Source organism: Eleutherodactylus coqui, chromosome 5, assembly GCF_035609145.1.
Source record: "Eleutherodactylus coqui strain aEleCoq1 chromosome 5, aEleCoq1.hap1, whole genome shotgun sequence".
In the NCBI taxonomy this organism is placed as follows: domain Eukaryota; kingdom Metazoa; phylum Chordata; class Amphibia; order Anura; family Eleutherodactylidae; genus Eleutherodactylus; species Eleutherodactylus coqui.
This window is the reverse complement of record NC_089841.1, coordinates 91,353,698-91,372,488: the sequence shown is the minus strand read 5'-3', so window position 1 is coordinate 91,372,488 and position 18,791 is coordinate 91,353,698. Positions and strand designations below refer to the sequence as shown.

The window sequence follows — 18,791 nt, the reverse complement described above, 5'->3', positions numbered from 1 at the left end:
CTCGCCTACAGTGTAATCAAATAAATTTTTAGCCCACCTGCATTAAGCACGACATTACTACCTCAGCTGTGTTGGGCAATGCAATGGGATATTTCTATGTACCGCCGGTGGCTTCCTGGCACCCACCCATGCTGTAGGTGCACACGGAGTGTAACCTACATGTGTCCACTTGTAAAGAACCCCAGTCTGACTGGGGCATGCAGTGTGGGCCGAAGCCCACCTGCATTAAGCACGACATTACTACCTCAGCTGTGTTGGGCAATACAATGGGATATTTTTGTGTACCGCCGGTGGGTTCCAGGGAGCCACCCATGCTGTCGGTCGACAGGGACTTCACAATAGGGAGTTGTACCTGCCTGTGTCTATGAATTAAAAAGCCGGTCTAACTGGGGCATGCAGACACCTTGACAGAATGAATAGTGTGTGGCACATAGGTTCCCCATTGCTATGCCCACGTGTGCAGCTCCTGATGGCGGTGGCACAGGATTCTATTTCTCATTGCTTCTGTACAGCATTGTGGGCTATCGCCCCGCCCCTTTTAAAGAGGGTCGCTGCCTAGCCGTGCCAACCCTGTGCAGTGTGTGCCTGCGGTCCCTCGTCATGGCAGACGCACTTCTAAATAGACATGAGGGTGGTGTGGCATGAGGGCAGCTGAAGACTGCGCAGGGACACTTTGGTGTGCGCTGTGGGGGGGAGGGGGGGGGGGGCGGTTGGGCAGCATGTAACCCAGGAGAAGTGTCAGTGGAGTGTCATGCAGGCAGTGATTGTGCTTTGTTGTAGCTAGTGTGGTGCTTAGCAAAGGTATGCCATGCTAATGATGGCTTTTCAGAAGTAAAAGTTGTTGGGAGGGGGGGGGCCCACTCTTGCCGGTATTCTGGCTTAATAGTGGGACCTGGGAACTTGAGATGCAGCCCAACATGTAGCCCCTCGCCTGCCCTATCCGTTTCTGTGTCGTTCCCATCACTTTCTTGAATTGCCCAGATTTTCACACATGAAAACCTTAGCGAGCATCGGCGAAATACAAAAATGTTCTGGTCGCCCATTGACTTCAATGGGGTTCGTTATTCGAAACGAACCCTCGAACATCGCGGGAAGTTCGTTTCGAATAACGAACACCCGAACATTTTGGTGTTCGCTCATCTCTAATATATATATATATATATATATATTTTTTTTTTTAAACGTGTGAAGGGTTAAGTACGGTGTAACATGCAGAAAGTTGCTGTGCTTTCACATCTGTGTGTAGTTTTGCAAGTTCTTGAGCAATGTAAGCCCCCCATACTACGAATCTATTACCGTGACCCCTATTCCAGGTCACCTTTTATCAGATTAAGGAGGTATTGGGTGCAGTGGTTAAGGAGCGGTAAGACATTTAATTTTCTTTCTATTCTAGCCTCGGCCGTCCTCAGGGAATAGGATTGCTTTTATTATATCCCCTTTCTGCGCCTATTAAAAGCAGAAGCGGTGCTGATGATATACATTGCTTGCTGTAACTACACCTCCTAATGCCTTCTCTCTTGGCTATTGATTTCCTCGTTTGCTTCTGGATTGACAGGTGAAAGCTGCAAGAACGCAAGTCTCAATATTTTGCATTTTCTCGTGGACACTGGCATCATTTCTATTGATCTTTTAAGCCTTTGTAATTGCTTTTTCTTTTGAAAAACAGCAATTCTCAACACTAAATCTGCAGTTTTCACAAAATGAAAACAAAACAAAAAAAAAAACATCTATTTTTTGTTTGTCAAAGTCCACATTTGTCAAGGTTACAGCGATAACCTAGTGTAGTGAATTGACTCTTATTGGATTTGCTGCTTAGAAAGATGGATATGTTTCCTAAAATCCATTGCCAAGCGTATGATGTGGTCTACGAGCAGGTTACGGTGATGTGGAGATGTGCGTTCTGTCACCGGTCTCTATAAATCACCAGAAAATGCTGAAAAAAAAATAAAACTTCTCGATGCCAGAAAGATGAAAGTACATCCAAAGAATCCAACTTTACAGGTACATAGACCGCGGCCACTCGGGGATATATGCAGAATGGGAATAGCTGTGGACAGTAAAGGGGTTGTACCAGGATAACTTGCTGATCGAGGGGATTTCACAGCACAATCCAGAAAACAGGGGATCCGTGTCCCCTGTCCTCCTCGCTGCGGACTTACTGCACTCCCGCAAGGAGGAGGGAAGTGGCAAGTGCTCAGATATTTCCGCCAGCGCCACTGAATTGCATGGAGCGCTGACCGCATATGTTTCGGCCAATTTGGATGTCACTGTGTGGGAAGAAGAGACCCCTGAAATGACAGGCAGAGGGGGACACGTAAATCTTGTTCTCAAGATTAGCAAGGGTCTTGGCGGTGAGACCCCCCACTGATCAACAAGTTATAGATAGGAGATAACATGTGATCCTGGTACAATCGCTTTAAAGGGTTATTCCCATTGCATAAAGTGATAGCTTACTGCTATGATATGCTAGACTTTATGATCGGTTGGGGTTCAATTGCTGAGAATGAAGGGGCCACGAAGCTAGTCCCTCTTTTTCCGGTACAGCTGCACCACAGCCCTCCGCTATACAGGAAACGGCAGCACAACTGGGTGGTCCGGAGCGCTGCTCAGCAGGAAAAACATAAGGGGACGCGATATTAGCACAGCAGCCCATTTAGCTCAAGATCGGGGGGGGGGGGGGGGAGGGGGTGTCACAGGGCTCATACCCTCGACACATATATAGTATTGGCATATCATAATGATAGGCCATCACTTTATGGTCCACAGAGATCATTTTATATGGATTAATCACCAAAATCTGCATCTTTTTTTGCATCTCACTGATTTAAATGGGAATCTGCGCCATAGTTTGAAATCTACGTGACAGCAAAAAAAAAAAAAAATTGATATGCTAATCCTTGACCTGGAATGAGCATGTGGATGAGCCCCACTGAACGCATGCAGACCTGCATCATGTTTAAATGAAAATCCATGGCAGAGATCCACTGTAACCATGCAGATTATACATATATTTTACCATATGGAGGAGAACCAGAAAACAGGAAAAACTTTTTAAAAGTGTTTGTCCAGTTACTGGATAACTCCTCAATAGCGCTCACTGTAGTAAACTAATAAACTGAGCTATAGTTAACCCCACCGTGGTCTCATTGTCTGTTTTCACAGCTGACGTCACCCGAATTCAGTTGACTGCTGCAGCCAATCAGAAGCTGCAGCGTCACCATTTGGTTCTCCTGGCATCATGAAAATGAAGGTGGCACTGCAGCCTCTGATTGGCTGCAGCGATCACCTGACTTCTGTTGACAACAGACACAGAGACGACGGAGAGAATGCAGCGCTGGATCCCAGGGGCGGAAGAGGGGTAAGTACTGATCAGCTTGTTATTTTACCACAGTAGGCGCTATTGCGGGGATGTTGTCCGACGACCTGACAACATCTTTAGTTCCACCAGGAGATAAAATGGCACAAAATATAAGCTCCTGCCTAAACAGTACAACTAAATAAAGTCTTTGATTCGTCCCTTCCCTCTTACACATAGCATTTATTGCTTAATGAAAAATTATGACACTTCCAAGTTTCATTTCTACACCATTTTCAAGGTTAATTCTTGCTGTCAATGAATAGCAACATTCTACCCAGAAGTTGGAAACGTGTTTACTGATAGAATGAAACCAATATTATACAATAGTGTCATGTTATGATCAATAAGCATTACAAGACATGAGACCTCCACTCCAACTCCAAGGTCCCCCCATCATAAGTATACGGCTTCAGTTCTTGCCTTCTTTACATGGACAGCACAGCAGTTCTTCTATCCCACCACTGCTGCGAGACTATATATAAGTTACTGCTGAGACCTCCATTGATCCAGGGAATGAGGATCCCGTGTCCCCCTCTCCTCACTGTGGGCTCATTGTACCCCTATCTCCAGAGGCCCCCTGAAGATGAATGGAGCTGCACCATGCATGCGCGACCATCACTCCATTCAGCCTCCTCCATCGTGAGGGGGTGCAGTGAACCCACAGGGAGGAGGAAAGGGGGACACAGCACCCCTATTCTCAGACTCACCAGGGATTTCAGCAATGACACCTCCACTGATCAGACAGGTATCACCTATTCTGTGGATAGAGAAGTTGATTTGGTACAGTCTTGCAGACATGCATCAAGGTGATGCTGGGACTGAAAATTAAAGTGCTAACATGCTTAGGTCCCAAGAAGTGTAACTGAGATGCAGCCACTACGCGGCTCACTAATTGTTTAAGGGGTTACTGACTGTTCATGGTTACTGGCTGCAGGGTTTTAGGCAAACCATGCAGCCTCTACCCATGAATAGTCAGTAACCACTTAACTCATTAGTGAAACGAAGCTTTTGGCCACATAGCTGCTGCATGTCAGCCACTCACAAATACTTCGTAGGATCGCGGCTATGCTTTTTTTCAGTTCATTTTGCAAGAAAAGTTAAGTAAAAATAGGGATAAAAGAAAAAAAAATATCCAAAAGTTAGAAAAAAAAAATGTAAAAAGAAATTGAGCTTTTAATTTTAGACAAAAATTTGCCAGCCCTACTTTCTACTAACACCTGATAACTTCTGTTGGTATTTCCCTCCATTCATCCTGATAATGACTGTCAAGTTCTCTCAAAGATAAAGGCTGTTCATATTTCCTAACCCGACGTTCCAGTTTATCCCTAAGATGTTCAGTAGGTTCAGGTGAGGACTTCAGGTGCAGCCAGTCCAATCGTGGAACATCCATATCCTCAAACCAACATAAAACAGTGCTGGATTAGTGACCAGGCGTGTTGTCTTGTTGGAAGTATGGTTGACCATTCCCAGAGTATTGTCACATTGTCGGCAGCACATTATTGTCTAGAATGTCAAGGTGCACCTCCGTGTTCATGGTTCTTGTCACTACAACCAACAGGCCAAGACCATGTCCTATAAAACATCCCCAGACCATAATGGAACCTCCGCTGTACTTTACTGTTGGCCCAACACACTCAGGCAGAAGGTGTTCCCCAGGATCCTCCACACCCAGGTACGTGTATACGATTTGAAGATAAAGTAGCGCGATTCATCACTCCATAGAACGTTCTTCCATTGCTGAACTGTCCAATGAAGAGGCTCCTTACACTTTGTAGACCGGGCAATACAGTGAGCTTCCTGATAACCGTCATAACCAGTAGCGGGCAGTTCCCGTCACAAACTATGGCCGACACCTCCAAGGGTTTGCCTCTTATGTAGCATGGGTAGGACATATTACATGCTAATATGATACAATCCATCCTATAGACAGGGCTGGCCAAATACTTTTGGTAGGATAGTGCATATGGTTATACATTTGCCTGGTTTTCCCGGAAAGATCACTTGTTTGGGGAGTCAATGGCTTCCATATGTAGAGGGCTGGTTATGGTGAGACAATCCGTTGAAGAAGGAAAGACACAGTCAGTAGAAATAAAAGCAGTAAAATGGCAATACTTGGCCTGATGTAGGGAGTGCCCATCGACTAAGTCATTGCACATTTACATTTCCTTTGCATGGGTCTGAGAACCCCTGATATGGGTACGAACAATAGTCAGTCCCCATAGAGCTAGCTGTACATCAGACTGATAGCAGAGCACACTTACTAAAAAGCAACGATCAACCAGCTAACAATTACCCCTTTTATACAGCCCATGTTCGGACAAATTATTTGTGCCCGTGAACCAGGTTGTGTATGAGGGTCTTAGGGGACAGTATTTTGGCATCGTCAAGCGTAACCTTCAATCCACTCTTTGCATCAATTATCATTGGCGGGTACAATTATACCAGCCGCCCTGCAGTGTCATTCTGACCTTTTTCATGCCTGGCAACAGTGAAGCGGTAACACAAGAAGATGTCATTGTAAAGTTTTGCACAGGATTCATTTAGTATCTTGAAAACCAATCAAAGTAAATGTTCCAATCACTGACTTTTTTTTACCCATCTACAATGAGAACATGAAAATCCCTTTTCAGAGCTCGCAATGAGATATTATCAAAGCAGTTGAAGCATGAAACCATTTACAGAGGCTGACAAAAACACACAAGTGAACATATTGAGCAGGTTTGACTCATTCATCACCGCAGCCGCTCTGGCCGCAGTGTGCAAGTCGGAAACTAACAAAATCTCTACACCTAAAACCTCTACAGTTTTCCATAAACCTAAGGCTAACTGCATATCTCTGATGGGAACCTTCGTTAGGGGGTTCCCTCGCAGATCCGGCATCAACTGCAGGACAAAAAAGTCCTACATGAAGGACTTTATGGTCCGGTAAGATTCTGGGTGAAAGGAAGCTGAACAATCCCCATGCTAGTCGATGGTGTCCGTTTGGTTCCATTTGGCCGGGAGACGCCCCATCCCTGCTCTCATAATGGATCAGGAGAGCAGAACTCCAAATGTAGAATCATGGAATCATATCCCTAAAGATCTAGGAGATGCTGTGGACAGTGTTCACCATGTACATGCATTGTATACTGTATAGCAGGATACTTATTTTTGCAGATCCCACATGGAAAAGCTAAAGATTAGCCCCATTAAATGTCTGTTGGGCTAATACTTGTGGGGATCTGCTTCATGCCTATGGCAGAAATCTAAGTGGCATCTCAGACTTTTGCCATAGAAATGCACACCAGATTTTATGCCAATGTGTGAAGATAGCCTAAAAGCCCATTTAGACACAGCGATTATCGCTCAAAGTACGATTTTGAGCAATAATCGTTGTGTCTTAATGTGCCCATCTTTCACTGTTCGGCCGAACGACGGTTTTCAGTTCTGCTTGAAAACCATCATTCAGTAGAACAGCTGATAAGCAGGACGGCACGCTGTGTTCTGCCTGTGGAGAGCTGATTACTGCTGATAACATTGTTACAGCTCTTCTGAGTTCTCAGCCCCGCCTTCAGAACAGTTGATAAGCAGGATCACACACTGTGTGTGCTGTCCATGGTGCTGAATTCTCCACGGGGAGCTTGTGGCTGAACAATGGAGCTAGCTACAAAGCTCAGACCTCCTGCTAAGTTCCATAACAGCTCCCAGAAACACATTTGCATGCAAATGAAGCTAATAGAGTACTAATAGCAACTAGTGCCTATTAGTAGTTTATGGAAAATGATTGCTGATCTTTCAATCTTTTTAAAGATATCTGTGTGTGTAAATGGGCCTTTAGCACACTGAACAAACATCCAGAGTGCAGGCAGAAAAACCCTTGAACTTCAAAAGGAACCTGTCACATTGTCCTATTCTGATAAATCAGTACTTATCAAGAAATTGCTGTGTAAAAGAACGTGAACACACAAAGTATGGGGATCTACACCCCACAGACATTCCAGCACCCATGTACTATGAACATACCCCATCACAGCCTCCATATGCTGTCCTCCTCCCCAGTCTTGCACACCCCACTTCCACCACAAGGGGGTAGGACTAATCTCAATTTCATGTTTCTGACAAAAATTAGAATCTTGCCTCAGAAAAATGACAATCAAGTTAATCTGATTAATTGCCCAGCCTTAGTTGACAGCTATTGTCCTAAGGGTGATTTTACACGGGATGCCTGAAAAAAAACCAAAAAAAAAAACCCCAACTTTCCCTAATCTGACACTGTTTGTAAACACCAGCAGCCATTCTCCCTAAACAGCCCTAAATGGTCTCTATCAATGACCTTGTATAAAACACTATCCCTGAGAACAGGAGAGCAGTAGGGCCCAGACAAGAGGCTAAACAAGCAAATGCTGGAATAATCCAAGGCAGACAGAAACAAACAAGGAAAGATTAGACAACCCACAAACTAGAAAACCAAGGAGTAAGACACATTGACTGGACTAGAACAAGTAATATTGGATAGAACATGCCGTCAACCACATCAAACCACAGAAACCAATCAGACACTCCTCTCTGTAACAAGGCTGAGCAGTGTGGTCAGCTGATCTCCCCTAATGGGTCAGCCGTGGAAGCAATTGCATCACAACTACACCAACAAAATAGAAAGCAGGAGATAACAATGTAGCAGGATTTCACTTGTGGTTTGTAAGTGTGAGTTCACAGAAGGCGGAATTGTTACGGAATTTCAGCAGCATTCTGTAACAAATTACAGCACAATGTAAGGCCGCCTGCAGACGAGCGGGTCGGATCCGGCAGCGAGAAATCTCGCCGCGCGATCCGACCCGAGCGCCTGCAGGGACTAGCGCGTACTCACCCGCGCCTGGCGGCCCCGGCTCTTTGATGTGCCGGCTGCCGCGCAGCCGGCGCATGCGCAGACCGGAGCCGGCGGCCAGGTGAGTGCGTGCCCCGCAGAAAATTAGAACATGCCGCGGTTTGTTTGCCGCGCGAGATTTCGCGCGGCCAAACCGCGGCCGTCTGCATAGGAGTGCGTATTGTAATGCACTCCTATGCAGACTTTCAGCGGCGGAAATCCCACGGGAAATCCCGCGGCGGGATTTCCGCTCGTCTGCAGGCGGCCTAAGTGATAGACGTTTGCTGCAGAATCTAGTTATGCTGCAGATATTTAAATCCACAGCATACTCTGTTATAGAAAAGCGACAACTATCCAACATGAATTTTATTCATTGCACATGCACTCTCACATATACTCCCTTTTGTAGCGCTGCTCAAGCCAGTTTCAAAGTTAGCAATGTAATCACTTAAATGGCTGCTAACGTTTCAAAGAACTGTGCTGATAGGATTGCCAGTTTGATAACTTGCAAAATTGCTATGTACTTTATTTACTTACCTAAAATTATATTTCGAAGGGTGCATTCAGACGACCGTATATCGTCCGGGTATTCACGCTGGCCGATATACGGTGTCCCTCTCTGCAGGGGGAGGAGGCTGGAAGAGCTAGGAGCAGTGCTCTGAGCTCCCGCCCCTCTCTTCCTCCTCTCCACCCCCTGAGAGGAGGCGGGACAGGGCGGGGCTAAGCTTCGGGAATTAGCTCCACCCCGTCCCGCCTCTCCTCATTGAAAATAGTGCAGGGGGGTGAAGAGGAGGCAGAAAAGGGGCGGGAGCTCAGAGCCCTGCTCCCGGCTCTTCCAGCCTCCTCCCCCTGCAGAGAGGGACGCCGTATATCGGCCGGTGTGAATACCCGGCCGATACATGGTCGTCTGAATGCGCCCTTATGATGAAAAACTCCCCTAAAGTGCTGGCCACCAGGGGCCTGCCTTCCTCCTAACCAGCTGTCTGCTCTCAAGTGTGTCATCTAGCTCACTGAAGTGTATAGAGAGCATTAAAGGGGGGGGGGGGTGGAAAAGAGAAAGACTCTCACATACATGCCTGCAGCTAATAACAAGTAAGTGTTTACTGCATTTTCACTACTGAAATTACTTCTCCACTGCTCAGTACCGCTGTATTGTACTGCATGAAGATATGTCTATGTATGTGTGTGACAGACAGGGAGCAAGATCTGCAGTTCTCTGTGTGCAGTCTATAGAACACAGCACAGCAGGCAAGCTCCTCTCACCAGTCTACAGTAAACTGAAAATCAGATGAAAAAAATACAAGATGCAAGTCATATCATGGCTAGAAACAGCACTATTCCTCAGGTACACACAAGGCAGCTTAGTTTGAAAAGTGACTTTAAAAGTTGGGAATGTTTTAATGAACACCTGAAACAACAATATGTGATATGTGCCTTTAATCAGATCTCCTCAGTAGAAGGCTAGGCTATGACTAAGAACAATTTGCATTGTTCAAAGTGCGTAAGCATCTGCTTGAATTGCTTTTGCTGAATTAGAAGTGCTTTTTAATTGGATGAAATAAAACTGGATGTTTTTATGACGTGTACAGGAGAGGTCAAGTGTTCTTCAACAATGGAAAGCATTACTATTGAAGAGAGTCACTACCTAAAGCCTCCCACACATGGCTATTACTGATCCCTGTAGAAAGACTTCCATGGCCCATGTTACAGTCGAATTTACGTAGACACCATAGTCTTCAATGCATTTATACCGAGAAACTGCTATAAACACACCGATCCTCTGACTATATGACTATGGAAACGCTAGATCCCATCTCACCTGTTGTCATCTACTTGGACTAGGAATCGCACAATGTCATTGTGGGCTTTTAAGGCCGTCAGCTCTGTATACGGATTCAGGGTCTGTTCCTCTCCAATGTTTAAGACGGCCGTCTTCTACAAGAAGAAGAAATGAAACATGTTACCATACAATAAGTCATATGCAATTTGTACAGTCGCAGAACTGTAATGTGATGTCGGGCCTGGCTCACATATGTGGGATATGACACGGTAAGGAGAATAGGGTCACGTTCTTTTTTTCGTGTATGGTGTTAGTGCATCGATCGCAGAGGCTGTTCCGTGTATAGAGACAGGTAGGTACTATTAGGGGTTGATCCAGGGATTAGTCTGACTGCCATTAGGGAGTCGGGAAGGAATTTTTTACCCAAAAGGGCTAATTGGCTTCTGCCTCTTGAGGTTTTTTGCCTTCCTCTGGATCAACAAGGAGGTTGAATCAGGCTGAACTAGATGGACATTGTCTTCATTCGGCCTAACATACTATGTTCTGACGGGCCTGAACACGGTACAACTAGCTTATTAAGGGCTGCTAAAGATGCAGGATGCTCCAGAATTGTTACGTCATGGGGAACACAAACATTTACTAAAACACACGTCAGGGGCGCTAGCAACATACAGGCTAAGGGTGCATTCACACGAACGTATATCGGCTCGGTTTTCACGCCGAGCCGATATACGTTGTCCTTGTGTGCAGGTTGGGGGGGGGGGGGAGGATGGAAGAGCCAGGAGCAGGAACTGAGCTCCCGCCCCCTCTCTGCCTCCTCTCCTCCCCTCTGCACTATTTGCAATGGGGAGAGGCAGGACGGGGGGCGGGGCTAATTGCATTTTAGCCGGGGCCTCGCTGGCTCCAATTATGGCTTTTCAAAAAAAAAAATGTATGCTCATCTCCGTCCTGACTTTTTAGATTCAGCTCTCAGTGCTATGAATGCGGAAGGTGGGCTGCTCCAACCATTCACTGTTAATTAAGACTGGTGTCACCCACAGACAGTGAGATGCAGGAGCCTCCCACTGGACACATCGGAGAGATGATACGGAGGGGGTTAAGGGGGCGTATAAACAAAAGAGAGACATCACAGGCAAAGAGGCAGCGAGAACCACTGATAGAAGGACATTGCAGGTCTTCTTTAAGAAAAAAAATGCCATTTTACTTGGAAGTTTTTTAGATGCACGGAGTTCAGGCAGCTCATCTGCTGGCTCCCCTGCATGTAGCTGTGACCTAGCTGTCCCCAGACAGCTGAAGGCACAGAGCTTTGTCCAGAGCCCCACGGAGACTCATCAGTCAGGTCTCTGGGCATGTGACTGCAGGGGCAATAAGTCACAACAATCACAGGAAAGTTTAATTGGAAATAAAAACTTTCAGAACAGTTTTTACCATCTCCCTCTGCTCACAGTGTGTCGGAGGTGGGGTAAGGGGGGGGGGGGGAAGAGAGGTATGTATAATCATTAGACATACAGTAAGGCCGCTCGCACACTGACAGGTCGGATTCTGCATTCGGGAGTCCACAGTGGGATCTGGCCCTGTCCCTGGCCGGCGTCCGCACGTACCTGTCATTTTCTGTATTGCAGATGGTGCAAACGGCAGATTTTATTTTTTTTAAGTCTTGTTTTTCCCGCACCGTCACTAGACGATGACATGGAATCCGCGACCTCTCCGCAATGTCAATTGTGGAAGGGCCACGGGTCGGACAGCTTCCACTGACTTGAATGGAAGCCGTCCGTGCGGAATCCGCACAAGAATAAGGCAAACTGCGATTTTATTTCCGCAAGCCGAAATTTCAATCGCTCTCGGCTCATGTAATCGAACATGCGAATGCTCTACTCTTGTTAATGGATGCAGAACGCCACAGATCGTCCGCGAGGGTGGCAAACGCGCATTGCGCAATCCAAATTCGGTTGTGTGCGACCGGCCTAAGAGCTCATGCCCACGGCCGTATGCATAAAACACTGCGGGTCTACCCACAGCGTTTTACACATTTGGCAGCCATATGCTCTGCCGGCAGAGACAGCATGGCACTGCGCATGCCCGCGAATCACACGCACATAGACATGCGCATTGTGATTTTTTTTATTTTTATTCCCTGTTCTGTTCAGAGTGGGGCTGTGTATGAAAATGCAGCTCATAATCCATGTACTGCATATGGACAGCATATCATACGCTGCCCATACATATGTATAGGGCTCACGCTGCATACAAACACAGAAATAGAGCATGCTGCGATTTATTTCTGTTGCATATTGATACGTTGTGTCCATATGACGGCATGCATGGATCAATGAAAGTCCATTGACTTTAATTCCATTCACCATGCATCACGCGTCCGTGCAAAGCATGTGCGATACATGGTGAAAAGACAGTTGTGGGCATCAGCCCTAGGGTATGTCCACACGGCGTCATTCTTACGCAGATTTTTCCGCATGGATTACGCATCTATGACCTCAAAAGAAACCAGCGGGTAAGCCGAGTATTCTGCCATGGATAGGCAAATAGGCAAAATCCACATGCAGAATTTCAAACGCGATTCTGTGTAGATCTAGAATCGTGTCAGAAATTGTGCTCGCAGGTTTTGCCCACCGACAGGCCTAAATGTATCTGCAAATCTGCGGCAAAAACACGCAGCTTAGCCACGGATTTCTGTAGCGGTTTTAGATGAAGAAACCAGAAAAAAAAAAATCTTGAAATGCTGAATATTGAAAAATGCTAATTTTTCCAAATTTTTTTCTTAGATTGAGATTCTTTTTTCATAGACATACTGACTAGAGATGAGCGAGCACGCTCGGATACAGCAGTTACTCGAGCGAGTATCTGGTCCGAGCAAGCTCGGGGAGGGGGGGGGGGGGGGGGGGGGGAGAGAGATATCTCTCTCACTCTCCCCCCCGCCCCCGAGCACGCTCAGACAACGAAGCAGCGATGCTCGCTCGAGTAACTACTATATCCGAGTGTGCTCGCTCATCTCTAATACTGACCCAAATTTACCATGAATATAAAATAAAGTGTGTCACAAAAAAACACACTCAGAATCCCTTCCATGAGTAACAGCATTCCAAACTTATTACTACCTAAATTGACACATCAGATTTGAAAAATTGGGTTTGGTCACCTGGGCCAAAACTGGCCAGAGGTTCAAATGGTTAAATTAGTCATTTTTGTCAAGTTGAAATGTACCATCTCAAACGTCATAAAAATATACATTAATCCATTCACGCCGCAGCCATTTTTCGTTTGGGCATCTCCGTGTTAAAAAAAAACCAAAAAAAAAAAACCTCCTAATTTCTTTGTTATTCCGGTGATCTAGCCCCACGAGGGGTTTCTATGCATTATATGTTCCATACTCATCTGGTTGATCTCCGTACTCTTGTACATAGCTGGCATTTTTTATTTATTATGCATGACATATTAAAACTAGTATAAAATATGGCGCTGCTGCTGGCAGCCATGAGAGCAGATAATTATAGGAGTGTCCGGGCCAGTGCGTGCCGCCCCTCCCCTCTGGATGGCATCTGTCAGTGACGCACGATGCCTAAAAAGGTGACCTTCCCTATAAATAGCTGGATAATAACAGGTGGAGCATTATTAGATGGTTATGGGCCTTCAGACGTGGCAGTCCCACAATGCTCCGCCAGCCTGCTGGGAGTTGTAGTTTCACAACAGACTACAGAGTGCTGAGTGACACGAGTGGTCCTCGGCACGGGGGAGAGTAAATAGCGCTAGTGCAAGGAACCCCATACTACAATCTGCAGTCACTTCGTGAAATATGGCAAAACAGCTCCTTCTATACATAGTACACCTGTGTTATACGTGACGTCAGCCCTGTGCTCCTACAGAAAGTAACCGTCAGGACCACTTTATTGAACATGACCAAAGGGGGAAATCCCGTCATGATGGCGATCTAACATATCATAGAGAAATAAAAAGCTTCTTATATTATTCCGCAGCGCTTTCAAGTAATTTATTTATTAACACACACACACACACCTCATTTTACCGACCTCTGAAGGATGGAAAGCTGACGCAAGCTTGAGCCGGTTACCTGAACCATGCAGTGATTGAACTCAAAACCTTCAGGTTGTGAACGAGAGCTTAGGACTGCATTTCTGCAATGATACGCTCCAGACCACCACGGATTTCCAACATAAATGCGCTCAATAGAGAGCTCAAACCCCTTTGGCACTGCCCAGAGACTGGAGATCTGGCACAACATACAAGCAGAGAACCATTACAACCAATGCAGTATTCTTGTGCTGCTTTTATACACAAGTGCCACATTTTCGTCTCTCCGAATGAACGATCTGGTGACGTCATCTGTAGCCCATTTGCGCAGCCTGTTAAGATTGCACGATTTTCAACGAGAATCATGCAGTTCTCATTTAAGGCCCATTTAGACACAATTTTCGCTCAAAATTCGCTCCAAAGCCATCTTTTCAGTAATAACCGTCTAAACACGCAGTCATCGTGCACTATGCAAGCAAGCTAGAAATCACCAATGACTCTTATCAGCGCGGCACGTTGATTTTCTCAGCTGATGGTATTCTTTCAGCTGGTATCCTGCTGGCAGTTCTCAGCGGGACACCAGCTGAAAGCACCGAGAATAACGCAGCTGTTTGCATATACAAAACAGCTGCACTGTGGCAGTATACCGCTCCGCCTGCATAACTCTTAAGTAGCTAATTAGCTACTTAGAGTAATGCAAAGATGATCGCTTAAAACTCTCACTCAAGCGGTCCTTTGAGCGATTATCTAGGTGCTCTCCTTAGGCCCCCTGTCCACGGGCGAGCTGGAATATTGCTAGCGATATTCCGCCACCGGGGAGCAGGGGGGAGAACTGACAGTTCTCTGCGGTGAGCCTATCTGACAGATAGACTCACTGTGGAGAATGGCAGAATGCTCGTGGACAGCAACGCTATGGAAAGCGTGTACAGTGTTACTCGGCCGGATTATTGCGCGAGTAACGCAATGCAAGATCATCCGTGGAGAGGAACCCTTAACGGGCGAGGATACCCTCCCCAAACCGCATTCTTATGTGAAACACTAAACAATCAGAGTTTAAACCGCACAAGGCGCCGCCGCCGATTTTTAGGCCGACTGAAATTGAACGACAACCTTACAAATCTCGTTAGTCGTTGGTTCACGTTTAACTGAATGATTATCGTCAGCTTGTACAATTGTGTGAACGATAATCTGTCTAAACGGAGCTCATGGCTGGGGTCCCACGAGACGGAAATCTCGCGAAATGCCCCCACGGAAATTACACGAGATTTCTGCAGCTGAAAAGCGGCTTTTCAGCCTGTATCCTGTTGCGGAAATCTCTTCCGATAAAGAGAAGAGAGTCCGCAGCGGAAACGGCGATACAACTGACATGTTCCGAAATTTATTTCCGTGCCACATATCACTTTTGCGCAGCGGACTATCGGCAGCACGTGAACAAGATTTTTGCAAATCTCGTTCACTTTGCCGCTTACTCTCAGGTTTAAAAATGCATGCGGAAAATCTGCACGGCGATCCGCCCCGCGTGATCCCGGCCTTAGAAGGTGGCGTTAGACTTCCCGTAACAGAAATCTCTGAGCTGCGCCAAAGTGCATATAAAGCCTTTATAGACAGCAGAGGCCCCATCATGTGAGTCTATGACGATGCATTTACACGGGCGTGTGCGAGGTCTGTGACGCTCGGACTGATGCCATACTCTTGGCTGCCGGTGCCATCTGTTTTACGAGAAAAACACATTGCGATTTTTATGCACTTTTTCACACTGTCTTCTGTAAATGGCGCAGATTTTAACGCGGAAGGCAATACTGAAAACCTGCATCCGATCCACCGTGTGTGAACGGAACCCGACAGATCACAAGATCATGGTAAGTAGACCGGAGGAATGACGTGCGGATATATAGTAGATGCCGCTCCGCAGCACTAGGGGGCATACTTATCAGAGGGAAAGGAGCAGTAAAAGTAATGTGATGCGTTACAAGAATGGCGCAAGTCACGTGTACTGTAAAGGCAAAATTTAAAAAAAAACGGCATCAAAGCGGTGCGGCTGAACAATCTGCGCCATATCTGCTGGGGCGCACATTATTACTACGAGTTACTTGTAAAGCTCCGATTTTATTTTCTGCGATTCCAAGAAATTTATCGCAGTTTATGCGATTCTCACCAGCGCTTTACATGCGCAGGGAAAATTGCATTTTGTTTCAATAGTAGAAATAGGAAAAACGCATTAACATGCCATCGCGCGCAATTTTTAAAAAAATTTGCACTTCAATAGAAAATAATAGTCCATTCTGGAATTCCGACTCGCGGTATTTGCTGTTCGCCTGCGCGCGAATTTCAATTAGCAAAATTCTTGAGCGGAATTCCGATACGGAAAATGGAGTGACACTTCACTTCTTGATGCAGGAATGCGATTTGCCAGTTGGAATTCTGCATGCGGATTTTGCCCATTTAGGGCCTGCTTACGCGGCGTGGATTTGCCAGGGATCTTCTGTGCGGGCGCTCCACACGGGCAATCCGCAGCATGAAGGTGGATGAGATTTTTAAAATATCTTGTCCGTATGCTGCAAAAAAAATGGCACCAAATCCGTGCGGAAGCGGACAGGCGGTACGGAATTTAAATCCGCAGCGTGTCAATGTTTACACCGGATGCGCTGCGGAATCCATCTGTACACCAGGGGGCATCCTGCACCAAACTCTGGGGCACAATACACAACTAGTGCAGGTTTGTGGCAGAACGTGCGCTGCGGACGCTTCACAGCAAGTCCGTGCCGCTACAGGGCAAGATCTGCGCCAAAAAACGCATCAGAAAGATGTGGATTGTCGGGGCGAATCTCACAGCCTTAAGTTTGTGTCACAGAATTTGGACGGAAAAACGTACATACTTGTGGATGGAGCGCTTGTCTCGAATGCGCCAAATATATTACGCAATTAAAGTACATTCGTGTGAGCGCAGAGAGTCAGCGCCATTCATAAAACACACGTTACGTCCCACCCCCATATATATATATATATATATATATACACACACACATATATACACACACACAGTCACATACTGGTCATGGTATACAGCGATATACAAGATATAGCATCACCCCGCACACACTACTGACTACTATTACCTCCGTCCCGGCCTGCGCCTCCTTGCTGCCTAGCAACCACCGGAGCATGCTGGCGGCGGTCCCTTCTCGCTGCTCTCCGGGTTATTTACACCCGGGAACTAGCAGGGTAGAACTGATAGAATGGAGTGGACTAAAGGAGGGCTGACGTCATCTGGTCATGTGATCCCCAGTCACGTGACTCTTCACAGAGGCGGGCTCTGGACAGACGAGAGTTTCCACAGCTTTGTAGCAGATGCATTTGGCGGAGATCCCCCTGTGGAGGCAGTGGGGGAACTTCTGGGGTGCACGGGGTGCGTTAACTTGAAAAGCACATTGGGGACTGTGGAAGCTTCTGGAGGTGCATAGGGTGATATGTGTGGGGTGCATCTGGGGGGGACTGGTTGTGGGTGGTTTGGGGTGCACAGGAGGCACAGAATGAGATTTTGGTGGTGAGCAGTGATTTAAGAAGCACGTGGGGGCTGGGTGATGCACTGGAGGAACACGGTGAATTGGTAGGGGGGAATTAAAGGGGTTGGACAGTTAAAATTAAAGGGGTTGTCTCGCCGCGAAAGCGAAAAAAAATTTTTTCCACTTACCCCCGCATTCTGCCCTGTTAAAAAGAAAGCATAGGTTAGTTTTTAAAAATGGCATTGCGCTTACCTGCATCAGCGTTCTGCAGCTTCTTCTATTCTTCTTTTAAAGATGGCGCCGCTGGTCTTCTCCCACGGTGGACCGTGGATTTTCTTCTCCTTCCTTGCGTTCCATTGCCGATTCCAGCCTCCTGATTGGCTGGAATCGGCACACGTGACAGGGCGGAGCTACGATGACGACGCGGTGAGCAGCTCTCCAGCACGAGCGGCCCCATTCACCAGGCAGAAGACCGGACTGCGCAAGCGCGTCTAAAAAAGCAAGAAGCCAGCGAAATTAGACGGATCCATGGAGACGAGGACGCCAGCAATGGAGCAGGTAAGTGAATAACTTCTATATGGCTCATATTTAATGCACGATGTACATTACAAAGTGCATTAATATGGCCATACAGAAGTGTATAACCCCACTTGCTGCCGCGAGACAACCCCTTTAAGTCTGTTTTTAAATCAAAGCTAAAAGTGTTAAAACAAGGAAACAAAGGGTACTCCCTGGCCCTCAGCCCCTGCATTCCAGTGGAAGTCGGGTGACCGCGATCTGCGAATCACAGGCTGCAATGTCACAGTTCACAATTCCTGGCACTGATGCCAGGAGAACAGGTGGTGGCACTGTGCTCTGATTGGCAGGGGGCGGTCACCTGACTTCCACTGTCAAGAGACTAGAGGAATCCCTGAGCTGAAGATGGGCAAGTACCCCCCCCCCCCCCCTTTGTTTCATTGTTTTAACCTTTTTTGGCTCCGATTTAAAAAAAAATGCCAACTGTTCAACCCCTTTAAATGAGTGTGGGGGGCAGTGCGATGCTTGTGGGGTGCACTGGGTGAGTTTCTGGTAATGTGGAGGGAATTAAGCAGCACATGGGGGGGCTGTGGGAGGCTTTGGAAGTCAGTAAAATAAGGTTGGACGGTAGAATGGAGCAGGTAGAAGGCGGTGTGATGTCAGCCATCATGTGATGCCAGTCGTTGCATGGCGCTGTGTTACGTAGGGAGGGCACGTGGCTGGATTTAGGCGCAGTCTTGGAATATG

At 46.7% G+C, this 18,791-nt stretch overlaps 1 protein-coding gene across 2 annotated transcripts in view; it reads right to left on the bottom strand.

Moving 5' to 3' along the window:
* The window catches only part of WDR41 (WD repeat domain 41), a 51,901-nt gene extending 34,624 nt beyond the window's left edge, over positions 1-17,277 (bottom strand). For both annotated transcript variants that reach the window (XR_010792808.1, XM_066602848.1), the window contains exons 1-2: positions 17,142-17,277; positions 10,021-10,136 (exon numbers count right to left, since the gene is read on the bottom strand). Coding sequence is in view for 1 of the 2 variants with exons in the window: in XM_066602848.1 (XP_066458945.1) it covers positions 10,021-10,136; positions 17,142-17,189 (164 nt within the window). In the remaining variant the exon portion in view is untranslated. The remainder of the gene's footprint in view (positions 1-10,020; positions 10,137-17,141) is intronic.
* Between the last annotated feature and the right edge of the window lie 1,514 nt (positions 17,278-18,791).